The 12,825-nt window shown below is 48.6% G+C and overlaps 1 protein-coding gene across 1 annotated transcript in view; it reads left to right on the plus strand.

Moving 5' to 3' along the window:
- Positions 1–6,412: 6,412 nt before the first annotated feature.
- Positions 6,413–12,825, plus strand: part of ST8SIA1 (ST8 alpha-N-acetyl-neuraminide alpha-2,8-sialyltransferase 1) — a gene marked incomplete at its 5' end in the record, with an annotated part of 134,074 nt that continues 127,661 nt past the window's right edge. Inside the window, one exon of the mRNA XM_082487783.1 lies at positions 6,413–6,663. Coding sequence (XP_082343909.1) covers positions 6,413–6,663 — 251 coding nt within the window. The remainder of the gene's footprint in view (positions 6,664–12,825) is intronic.

The following is a 12,825-nucleotide window of genomic DNA, read 5'->3' on the forward strand; positions in this document are numbered from 1 at the left end:
TCACGGCAGCACGTTCACAGGCGGTTTTCCCGATGGGAGAATTCAGAGAGGCTGCCGAACCCATCTGACTCCAGTAACGTACGTTCATGTGTGCAGTGTAATTTATTTTCTTTCCCTCTCTACAGCTTTACAGCTATTATTTGTAATTGATTTCTCCGTTTGGAGGAAGTACGCTTTGTAATCAGAGCTTCTTCTACGCTCCGATGCTTTTCAGAATAAACATTGCAGTGACCTGTGCTGGAAGCAGATTTCTTGCCCTGTGTTGCAACAGACCAGACCTATTGGACCCAATTGTGCTGAAGGCCAAAACCCTTTAAGGACTGTAATAAACTTATTGTGATTTATGGATGCATCTACTTCTATGGCATGGAACGATACCAGTTGTGTGAGTATCTGTATCATGGGTGTGAGAGGATGATTTGGATGTGCGCTGTGAATAGATACGTGCTGATTTTGAAAGGGAGTTTCTTTCAGTGCCCACGGCAGGAATTTCGCCCAGAATTTCACTGCACTTCCTTATCTTCATGTTCTTGCTGCTCCTGCCCATCCATGTCTTTCACGGGTACTTTTACATATACTAAAACACGCTAAAGGTGTATCCTGAAGCCAGTGCTGCGGAACAGAAGTCCGGTTTTTACGGCTTTCCCAGAGATACTGTAATGATGCACAGCAGCGATGTCAGTGTCATCAAAAATTGCCTGTGCTCCTCCATTTTAGGAGAAAAAAGACTTCTTTCTGTGCAAAACCAAGAAGCAAAGTGGCTGTGGCTAATGGGTTTATAGGGCCCATGTTGCTTACACTTGCATGTTTTCACTCGTTCTTGTTCCACCTTGTTACCAGCTAACATCACCGGTCACATAGAAAATTGCTTGGAAAGTCCTTTCAACACTCCTCATAAGAGTCGTTCTCTGTTTTAGAGAATGAACTCTGTCTTTGGTCAGTAAGATCCTTTTTCCCACTGTATGCTTCTTCCTTGTGCATTCTGACCCCTCTCTGGAGCCGGAAAGATGACGGTAGATGTTTTCACAGTAATGATATTATTACAGAGTGACAGCTGAGGAACAAAAATGTGGCAAAATTTGTAATAATTTTTTGAAGGCCAACTGACACAGCCTGGTACAAACAGATTAGCTTTTGGACACCACACCTTCACAGGAATATTAATTTGATATTGTACTTGGTCATAGTTATAATTCTCCCCCTGCAAGAGGATTATATAAAACTGTCTGTCGTATCAGGGGCTTAAAATGTTTTATCAGCGAGAATACACATTTGTCGGTGGTTTTAACAAAGCTGCAGAGTAAACCCTGATAGGGAGAGGCATTATGGGAATTTGCCAACAGGTCTTTGTACGGGCAACTGCGCGTCCATTCATGAAGGCATTCACACTCTTTGTGTTGTTCTTACGGCGTGAGATTCAGATGCCGGTTTTTCAAACTGTGTCAATAGGAGGAATGCAGAGAAATCAGCCTGTTCAAAGGTGACACCGCACAAAAGCTGACCTACAATAACGTCTCAGGCAGGACACGATTTCTGAACATTTTGCCATTGTACGTTTGGTCAAAACACATACCAAAGGAGCACTGCGTATTTACAGCAGTGGGGAATAAGGGCTGCCATTTGACACTAAATAGCAATTGGGATTTTTTTTTTTTTTCAGCTCCCTTCTCCCTTAGAAAACAAATCCACCCTTCTCATAGACTCTGCTAATGGAGCATGAAATATTTGCAGAACTGAGGGCACAGCGTAAAGCGAGGTATTTTAGTCAGGTGGCAGCTGAGTGCGTTCAGAAGATAACAGATTTACCTTGTAGGTACACGGCATGATAACATTTTCATCAACTGAAAGGATGCTGTAGCCCGAAAGCTGCTTCCAATGCAACTCCTCTGCTAAATTCTGCAGAGCGGAAAGTGAGAGGGATGATGAAATGGAGGGGAAAAGCCCTGTTTTTTTTGGAAGTGAGAGGGCTTGAAAAGGGAGCGAAGGCAAGGTACCAAGGGATGTGTGTAGGAGTACAAGATTCTCCAGATGAAAGCAGGCGAAACCTGGATTCTTTTTTTTTTTGAAGGATGCAGCTCTGATTTTCACATACGTTTTGGGGTGGGGGTAAGGGAAAGAGGAGGTCCTACTTTACAACACTTGGAAAAGGTCTTCGCCCTGCTCTCCGGAGAGTTGGCTTTCTCGGCGGCGGCGGTGGTGCGAAGTAGCTGAGCAGAGTTATCAGCTCCATCGGCTGCGGCATGGGGGGAACCGCAAAGCTGGGGGAGCAGGAGCACGGCTGGCTCAGGGATGTTACCCTCCCTCTGTGAAGGAAAAAGTCCTTGCGTGGAAAGGAAAACAGGAGAAGAGTTCTGCTGATGCATTTTAGAGCGAAACCTGGAAACCCGCAACGCTGTTTTCTTTCTGATCAGCGGATACCGACGCTATTTCATCCGAATGTTTAAAAGACATATGTGTTCTCACTCATTGCTTTTCTCTGTGCTGCTCTTTGAAGGCACTTCTCAATAACGTTGGTTTTGGTTTTTTTTTTCTGTAGTAGAGCTGCATATGAACCATGCCCAGAGCAGCCAGTCCCTCTGGTTGGGGATCCTACCTGGGACCAAAGCAACGGAGGCGAGGTTAAATCTCACCACTCAGTTCTCACTAAAATGGAGTGCAACAGAGAAGAATCACGCCTGAATTTCAGTTTGCTGCTTCGATTTAAAGACGCTAATTGTTGATCACTACCTCTCTACATCTTCTCAATGATTGCAAAGTGTCACTGAAGTATTTAAGACATTTGCTTGCAAGCAAATTTAGATTCATGTTTGGCAGTTTATTCTTACCTTCCATTTATTCTCCACCTGAAACTGTTACCCTCAGCAGAAAGCATCAGTGCGCTTCTCTTCAGGGCTCACCGACGGAGGGAAAGGACGGAAACTGATAACGCTGCCTAGAAACAGATATGACTATAGAGTAAAAGACCTGGGTTCGAGCTTGTCCTGGTGCATCTGTAATTTCCACCCGTATGAGAGCAGAACGAGGCCAGGCATTTTCAGTTCTCCATGACATGTCAGTAGAAATGTAACAAGCTCTGCCTCATCTCTCTCTTGATCCACCTGGCTCCTTGCCGGCAGCAGGCAGGAGGCGGTGACAGAGTTACCATCATGGCGCTAGACAGACCACGGACTGCTGTCAATTCAGTGGGCAGCCTGGGGGCTTCGAGCGGAAATAGATTCAGGAATAAAAGAAGAGGAAAGGCTTAGGAATATCTTACAGGTTCACAGATAAAAGATATCCCAAAATCTTGTGTCTCTGGACAAGACCAGAAGCCCTTTATTAAAGAAATAATTCCTCCCTATGTTACTTTGGGAGGGATTACACTACTGAAGAAATTAACAATTAATTGTATCGGTTTAATTTTGACTTACTTCATTGCAAGCAGTTTGGACAGTGAAAGAATAGCAGTCACTCCTACTTTCTCTTGTTCTTTTCCACTTTCTGGTTTCCCAAGCAACACCGAGCCTCTGGTTTGTCTCTCTTCTCAGCTAAAGGTGAGCAAAGAGGCAGAATTTAATTTGGGATACAGTTTTTCACATTTCAGTCTTTATTTCCTTTTTTTTTTTTTTTTTTTACTTTTTATGAGTCTAGCTAACTGTGTTCTGAATTAGTCTCCAGAGATTGAATGATTCTGTTTGTTTTTAATAGAGGTGACTGAACAGGTTTTGGTTTATTTTCCTGTTGGTAAATAGCTTCCTCACCAAAATGAAAATATTTACCCTGCTCAAAACAATTTTTTTTTGGTCAGAGGTTGGCCAAAACGCCTTGCTCAATTTCTTTTCCCATTTTGTGCAGAGAAAACAGCTCTAATGCTCTAGACGGCTCTAGTGTATCAGATATACGTGAACACAATATTTCTTACGCAATTACAAGTTTCCGGCATTTTTTAATTCATTAGACACTGTCATGTTAATATTCTTTTTGCCAGTCTATATTTTTACACTGCAACACACCATGAAAGAGAGAATGATTTTCCTCCTCTCAAGCACCTAAAAGGCATCGAGATTTCCAAGCCTATATTTTACTGAGAACTAAACAGTATCTGTTTGGGAACTCTAGATGAAAATGCTGTATATACAGCCAGCTAGTATTTATTATTATTTTATTGCTACCTTATGGTCAGGACATATTAAACTAAGTGTCAAACTTCCTTCTTGCTTTCCTTCCTTCACCCAAAATTTATTTCAAAGCTTCCTCCAGTTGTCCAGGGCAAGTTCTGGACATTTGGAGAAAGAGCCGTGGAGTTTGGGCTTGTCTATTTTCAAACTCAGAAATTGTTTGTCTAATTGCTGCGGTGAGAATCTTAAACCACAGATTTTTCTTTTGCCACCCTTTGCTTGGTGACTGACGGCAGCCTTTCGTCACTGTGTTTCGGACAATTTTAGCAGGTCAGCTTGGTAGTACTTCCCTCCCCACCGCCCGCCATGGTAGACGCCTCTCTGCAAGATGCGCTGTGCTGTCATGCCTTGAGTCAGGCAGAGGCTAAACGTTGTCTTGCAGGGCTGTCAGCGTCTCCTTGCCACCTTGAGTCTCCCAAGTTTAAAGCGCTCGGAGCCATCCCTTGGTTATCACTCAACCCTGAAAGCCGCCGAAGTAGCCAAGCCTCTGTGTGCTCCTGAAAGTCTGGAAAACAGCTGGATACTAAGTCCTGCAATGCTCTTCTGAGGGTTACGGGGGAGTCCACAGTGGTTCTCAATGGGTCTGACAAGGTGTGTCTGGAAAAGCTGAACACAAACTGATGGTACAAGCCCAGGCTGAATTTGCCTTTTATGCAATGGCCAGGGGCTAGAGACTGGGCTCTGAAGCTGGGGACTGCCTCCAAGATCCTCACTGAGAGAAGTTGAACATGCCTCCCGTGTTCCAGCCCACCTGATTACCCTGGAGAGGTGCGTTCTACCATCGGGGTCTCTCTGTTGGCATGAAATGATCACTCTCTCTCTGCTGATTTGGGAGGGCTGAGGGCCATGCCTGTGGCACCCTCGCCCTACGGGACAGACGGTGGGTTCAGCGGTGGGAAGCCCAAGCTGGGCATGGCTGCAGGTGTGCAAGGCTCACGTTGCTCCTTCTTGGCTTGTGGGCGGCCTCTCTGCCCACTCTGCCATGCACAGGGCGCTTCAGCGACAACTCCAGCTGGTCTGGGATGCCCCATCAACTCCCCACCTCCCACCCGAGGGTATCATCCCATGTGAGTTTTCTTCAAAGACCCCACCACGCCGGTGGCTACGTGCTGAAATAGAGCTGCTGCTTTGGTAATGGTGCTGCTGGCTGGAGCGCGCTCTTCTTTTAGGTTTACCGCACACCTCCATTTGCTAAATTACCCCCTAAAAAATACCTTTATAGGATGTACTTTGACCAGGGGAGGGGGGGTGCGTGTGGCACGGTGATCCCGGCTCCCCCAGGCTCCTGCCTTGAACCCGGGGCTGACGGCGGGGGGACCCGCCAGGAGCGCAGCGCTCCCGCACGCCCCGCGGGGAGCGGGGACGGTGCGGGGAGGGAGGGAGGGAGGGAGGGAGGGAGCGGGTCGGGGTCGCCGCCGCCCCCGGGCCGGGGGACGATGTCCGCCAGAGCGCGCTGGAGAGCGGCGCGGCCGCCGCCGGAGGAGGGTTGGGGGCGGCTGCCGGGGGAGAGAACGGAGCGCCGGGGTCGTGGATGGGTGGGCGCCGCCGGCACCGGCGAGCCCGGAGCGGGACCTCCCTCCTCTCCTTCCCCTCCGGTCCGGCCGGTGCCCGCGGGTCAAGCGGGGGAGGCCGGTGAGCGGGGCGGCACCGGCGGCGCGGAGCGGAGCCCAGCCCCGCAGCAGCAGCCGGCTCTCCCCCCGCCGTTCCCCTCCCTTCCCCGGCGGCGGCGGGGCCCGGGGCACCCCGCTGCTGGGGCGGGGTGGAAATTTACCGGGGCCGTCCGCAGCGCGGCGGCGAACGAGAGAGAGAGAGAGAGAGAGAGAGAGAGAGAGAGAGAGAGAGAGAGAGAGAGAGAAAAAGAGAGGGGGCTCGGCGGGAGGCGGAGGGAGGGAGGGAGGGAGGGAGGGAGGGAGGGAAGGCGGGGAGCGGCGGAGCATCGTCTGGCGGGGAAAGCGAGGGACCAAATGACTGTGAGGAAGGGCGGCAGCCGCCACCGCCGAGAGAGGAGCCAGCCTCGGCGCAGCGGCGGCAGCCCCGGCAGGAGACCCGACGCTCCCGGGGCCGGGGTCTCCCCCGGCCGGCTGGGCGGCGATGGCGGCGGGCGGCGGGCAGCGGGCGGCCCGCCGGGCTTAGGGCGCGGGCGGCGGCGGGGCTGAGGCGGGTGTCGTCTCCCCCCCCCTCACCCCCCGCCCCGTCCGTCCGTCCGTCCCCCCCCTACCCCCTCCCGCCCGCCGGCGCCGCATGGCGCGGCCCTGATGCCGGAGCGCGGCCCGGCACCGCGGCGGCGCTGCGGGAGGAGGAGGAGGAGGAGGATGGCGGGGCTGGCGTGGAAGTGGCCGCGCACCCGCCTGCCCGTGGGGGCCAGCGCCTTGGGCGTCTTCGTCCTCTGCTGGCTTTACGTCTTCCCCGTCTACCGGCTGCCCGACGAGAAGGAGATCGTGCAGGGGGTGCTGCTGCAGCAGGGCAAGGCGTGGAGGAGGAACCACACTGCGGTCGCCCTGTTCAGGTACCGCCGTGCGCGGCCCAAGGGCGGCCGGGGACGGACGGGCAAGCGGGGACGGACGGGCAAGCGGGGGACGGGCGGCCGCACGAAGCAGCGGGAGCCCAGCCGGGCGCCCTCCCCTCCCCACCCCACCCCGCCAAACCCCAAACTTTTATTATTTTTTTTTTTTCCTAGCCGACCCTTTGTTGTTGTTTTTTAAATTATTATTATTAATTTATTGTTAAATTATTATTATTATTATTATTATTATTATTATTATTATTATTATTATTATTATTATTATTATTATTATTATTTCAATCCCCAGCGGGCGAGGTGCCCGTCGTGCCCGGCAAAACTTTTCGGGTGGCTCTGTTTGCTGCGGGGAGAAAGAAATGGCTCCGGGGCGGGGGATGGAGGCTTATTTCTCCTGGCAGGGAAATAAGCCCGTCTTGGAATGCCTTTCCTGGGAAAGCTGAGGTTTCTGAGCCTGGCAGCGTTGCTTGCACAATAGGATGCTTCTGGCTTGCCGGCTGACAGCTGCACCGGCAGCCCCTCCGGGCTGCTAACAAAGCCAGGGAGAAGCAAGGAGCCTCGCTTCGCCCATTGATTGGGGGTGCCTGCCTGGTGCCGGGGAAAAGCCGAGCTTGTGCATCTCCCTTGGGATGCGCACGGGGAGGTCTGCGTGGACGTTCGTTCATTCGTGTCAGCGGCTGTCAGCATCCTCGCTCCGAGGAACACTTCGGAAGCTCCGCGCTGGTCCTTGACTCTCTGTAGTTTATTATAGAAACCACGTGAAAAGGCATATATATCTTTTTTTTTTTTTTTTTTCCCTCTTCTTTTCTTTTGACGTGGCTGGGAAATGGAGATAGCCCCCGGAGCCCTTTTCACCTTCCCCAGCTGCAGGGGGGAGGAGGAATGTTGCAGTCAGGGGTGCCACATCTGACAGCGGTGGAGAACCAGGTCCCTGCAGCGGGGAGGATTTTTTGAATGACCCTGGCTTAAAAAGCATGTGCAGTGGAGATTTGTGTCCTCTCGAAAATTTCTCACGTGCCTGGGTAAAAAACAAGACAATTGGAAGAGAGGCCGATTTCCCTCCCTTTCCTGGAGGGAAGGTGGGTTTTCTCCCTATCCTCTAAGTAGCACATGAGAGATCAGAGTGAGTGGTAATCAAACTGCCTGCAAAAAGGCCCTCTTCCTTTAGTAAATGCTAGAGTGAATCAGATCCAAATTTCAAAGGTCTTCTTTTCCTTTTTTTTTTTTTTAAAGTGGTGTACAGCTTTACCTGATGCTCTTCAATATTTTTTGAACGCAACTCAACTTGTGTTTGTCATGAACTGGAGCCGGCATGTGATCGCTTAATATCTTGTCTGCTGGGATAACAGAAACTTTACAGTTCTTCAAAAGTGTGTTTCCTTTAGCCCCTGAAACTTGCAGGAAATACAAGCAATGAAAGGTGATAAGCGGATGTGTGTTAAAATCGTCTCATTGGGTACGCTTGGAAGAAGTCCTCCCTTTAATACAGAGGTAGCAGTGAGGTACAGATGCAAGATCCTTTTCCTAAAACACTACCTAACACTAGAAACTAGGCTGATCTTCTCGGATACCAATTCTTCTTAATCCAGTTGTGCCTCAGATTACCATTTTGGGGGGTAGATGAATCCAGATTTTTAAAAAAATTACCCTGATGGGTGATGTAGGAAAGAGTTTGATGTATTATTTTTCATGTTTGTAAACCAAATGTTGTTTGAAGATTGATAAAGCCGCTGCAGCTTCAGTTTAAAAAACCAGTTTTTAAACTGTTTCCACCACATGCTTTAGTAACAAAAACTGCGTGGCTCATCACTTGCCCATATGTTTTTCCACTCCCTAAGCATAGTGATTATCTCAGAGATGCTATTGAAGAGGGTCTCTCGCAATAAAAGGAGCTATTGTTTCTTGTCTGGATGCCTTGATGGCTGGGTGCAGCGCTAAATACAATGAGCTTTAAATCAATCTGCTTCAAAAAATAACTGGGGGTACGTAGTGATTATACCATATTATTCAAACAATTGTGATGCAGAACTCCATTTCTGCTGCACAATTTTACTTCTCTTAATAGTGGTAGAAGGCTGTGAAATGGAAGTCTGTGTCGGGTAAGCGGCTGTATATTGTGAGGTGATTAACAGAAACAATGTCCCGCTCTTTGCTACAGTCCTGCTGTCTCTGTGCAAGAGCACTGTAAAAGCTCCAAGTTTCAGTGTCTGCTGGAAACTGCCTATGAATGTGAGTCTCTGTTTTAATTGGGAAGGAGATACAGAGCTTCACAGGAATCCTGCGTGCGGACTTTTGAAATAATACAGCTTTCCATAATAGCCTGATATTAAGTGAGTTGTAGTATATTATTAATATATTATTCTTTAAGAATGACATTAATTGCCGTTTTCCCTAGCCCTCCTGCCACATTCTGGTTACCAAACAATTTTAGGTTTACTCGGTTTTGAAGAATAAATTTGAACTTGTCTGTGCTAAAAGTCCGTGTGAGAAACTGCAAACTTTCACATTACAGCTTTGTATAATGTGTTGGCATTTGTGGTACTGTACAGATGTTTGAATAGGCAGGTTCTTGCTGCGCAGAGAAAACATCTGATGGTTTTGTATCTTTCTGCTCCTATAAATCCACTGGACTCCTATTGTTGAAGTAGATTATTGTCCCCCAGTAATTAACTTGATCAAAACATACTTTTGAAACCTCAGAAGTGCTATTTCCCCCTTTGCCTTCTGTAGCTGGATCAAAGACAACTTAACTTCAGTAATTAATTTAGTGAGGGCAATGAAAACGTCTAGGGTAATTTGGGTTGAACCCTGGCAGCCGAGTGCCAGTAACTCCTCAATCTCCACTGCTCCTTCCTCCTCCTCTCTGTAGGGCCAGAAACCTCCTGTAAAGATTTGACTCGCGTGAACCGTTGCTTATGCAAGAACCCAGACTGTCCTGGCACTTCTGGGATGGTTTGCGTGAGGGTTTTGTGTTTGAATTTGGATTTGCGGAGTCGGTTTTCAAATATAAATGCCTGTGTAAATAGCCACCTGTTTGCTTCTTTTGAGGTGTGTGTTGCCTTACTGCAGCTGTGCGTAAGGACAGTTTGGGGGAGTGACAAAAGGAGCAGGATTATGCCTTTGAGCCCGCTGTGAGTCTGCGTTTAAAGCGTGCTCTCGGCCTTGACTCTGCCTACCCGGCTGCCCTGAGTAACCCTGGCACGATGCGTGCGCCCAGTCCCCCCGTCAGCAGCGCAGTGGGTGTCTCCGCAAGAGCTGCCGGGGTTCCGAGATGGAAGGACAGATCCTGAAAATCCTGAAGGTACAACTGAGGTTATTAAAAGAGCTCTTGGTCCAAATCCTTTCCTCAGTTGAACGTAGCCTCCTTTAAAGTCCTCAAACTCTGGGGTTTTGGAGTTGAGCACAGCCTGCTAGCAAGCGATCTCTATTAGCATCCTTTAAATTTCAAGACATCAGTGGCTGAGTGTAGTCAAACTCTCCTGTGGAATCATCTCCTCTCTGACAAATGCTGAATAATAGTCTGTCGGTCAGATGGTACACTGCTTGATCTTGAACTACGAAGTAGTCAGAATAGGAATGAGACTGTCATTAGAGTCACTAATGCCTAACGTGTCTAATTTACCTACAATGCAATGGCTTGTCATCCTCTGAGGTGGTTAATGTGATTGCACCCTAATTATTTTTACAGACTGTGTAGGTTTTTTTTTTTTTAAGGGCCTTGTGCTGCTTAAATTGTTTGGGCAAAAACATTGTTAATGGCTGTTTGTTGGTGGTGAAGTAAATGACATACAATAATACCTTTAGAATGATTTTATTTAAAATCACGGAATCACGGAGTTTCAGAGTTGGAAGGGACCTCTAGAGATCATCTAGTCCAACTCCCCTGCTAAAGCAGGATTGCCCAGAGGCAGCATCCAGGCGGGTCTTGAAAATCTCCAGAGAAGGGGACTCCACAACCTCCCTGGGCAGCCTGTGTCAGTGCTCTGTCACCCTCACCGTAAAGAAGTTTTTCTGTGTATTTGAACGGAACTTCCTGTGTTCGAACTTGTGCCCATTGCCCCTCGTCCTGTCAATGATTGCGGTTCAATCAAAGGCAGAGCCGGATCTTTTAATCTGCCTTACAAGCTCCATACTCCCACAAATCCCAAGTTCTCCATGTTTATCTGACACTTCCGCTTCATTTGTTGCCTGGGGTCGACCTCCTCTGGGGAGTGAGTAGTACACTTGGGAGAGGCAGTGGGCTTCTGACTGTCGGGACTCCCACCAAAAGGGTTCAATGGCAATTAGTGACTTAGGTTAGAGGTTCTTCAGGAAGAGATGGGACAATCTCATCTGCAAGGCAACAGGAAGCCTATCCTTGAGATTCAGATTGCGTTCGTGCTTCTGTTGCAGTGGTTTTGTGTGATGTTGAAAAGTCACCCAGGGTTTATTCTGGGGCTGGCTTGGTTGAACTGCTGGCGGATGTCTCCTGTGAACTCACTGTTTGTGACCTGCTTCCAGTCCAAAGCATCTGCTATGACTTGGGCTCTGCTCCCCAGTGCTGTCCCCTCTGTCCCTAGAGCCAAACCGGCCGTGCTTATTACGGCAGGTGGCTTCTACACTCCTTTTCCATCAGGTTTGGCTTCTTGGCCATTTTCCAAGGGCAGAGAGGAGAAGCTACTGGCCTGAAATCACAGAACAGGGTCAGTGGCTGAACTGGACAGAATATCCAGACATGGTGGACTCTGTTGCTTGCGGTGTCGATGTGGACAGACTATGTGAAGCCTCTTCTACTGTCAGCTTTCGCATGCCTTGCGAAAATCATGCTCTGTCGCTGCTATGCGCCGTGCCGGAGGGGGGCTTCCCAACTGTAACCTTCTCTGCCAGCTGCTGTCTGCCAGCTGTTAGTGTCTGTACCTAGAGTGCAATCACAACAGGCGCCGGAGAACATCCCCTTGTGCAAATCAGTTTTCATTCTGCATTTTATTAACACAGAGCTAGAATTTCAGGTCACTTCCCCATCTGGGTAGGACAAATGCTATTTGCCAAGTCAGCGAGAGTTTCTTTAGTTCAGATGGCTTTTTTCCCTTCTCTTTTGATGCGAGCATTGCCAATTACATGAGTGTTGCGGTCCTTTCTGGGATATTTCAAGGCAAATCTGACATGAAACGTCATGTTGCTCAGGCTGACTAGGTAAAGAGTTTTGCCCTGCTTAAAAAGCTTTATCAGATACTGAATTCTTCTTTCACTGAGACATGTGAAATTAGGATTAGATCTGGGGGATGCTGGATTAGATTAGTTCTACCTCCGTGGTCTGTGAAGCCCTGCCCTAAAATGATGGGATATGCTCAAATGCTGTGTGTTGGCAGTGGCCAAATCCAGCTCGTTTTGCTCTCCTGAGCAGGTGTCCCTACTGCCCAGCTGTGTTTTAAACTCAGTTTTTACCATTTAGAATTAACTTTTTTTTTTTTTTCCCCCCGGTTGCATTTGCTGCTTTGGTGATAACTGGGTATTTGTAATTTGTAGTTTCTTGCTGTCTCCAGCTGAGACGGGAAGCTGTTTTGGTGAAGAGGTACAATTTGAAGAGCAGGTTAAAGGTGAGAGGAAAGAAATGTTCTTAGTCCATTCTATCATTTGCAGACTGTGATGAAGAAAGCAAGCCTTAGAGAGAGACCTGGTTGCATATCTTCAAGGTCTTTAGGTGTCTTTGGATACCTAAATTACATGAAAACAATGAGAATTAGTTATCTGAGTTAGGTCATGGTGTCCTCACAGATGAGGGCTGTGGTGGCAAGATGAGAATTGACTTAAATTCCTGAGGTCCAGCTCATGGTATCCTCCTTCCTTGCCCATAAGTAGCATTTTCTTGCAGACTTTGATTCCACCTTCCTCACGAAACAGACAGCTGTGAGCCCTATTTCTAGTATCCGCTCTTGCAAAGTTTTGGATTGCTGCTTTACTTTGAACTTGTAAAAATGCCAGTGCTGCCAGCGCTTACGAGAGGGTGTAGCCAACTCCCCGAGGCTCTTTTCCTGTTATTGGGAGCATCCGAAGGCCCAGAGCCAGGCACTGGGGAACAGGAGGAACAGAGACTTTACTGGAATTTAGATTACCTGACTAGGGCCCCGAAAGTCTGGTATGTACGTACACAGACACAGCTGGATGTATGTA

Source organism: Vanellus vanellus (assembly GCF_965231255.1).
Source record: "Vanellus vanellus genome assembly, chromosome: 1".
NCBI classification, from domain to species: domain Eukaryota; kingdom Metazoa; phylum Chordata; class Aves; order Charadriiformes; family Charadriidae; genus Vanellus; species Vanellus vanellus.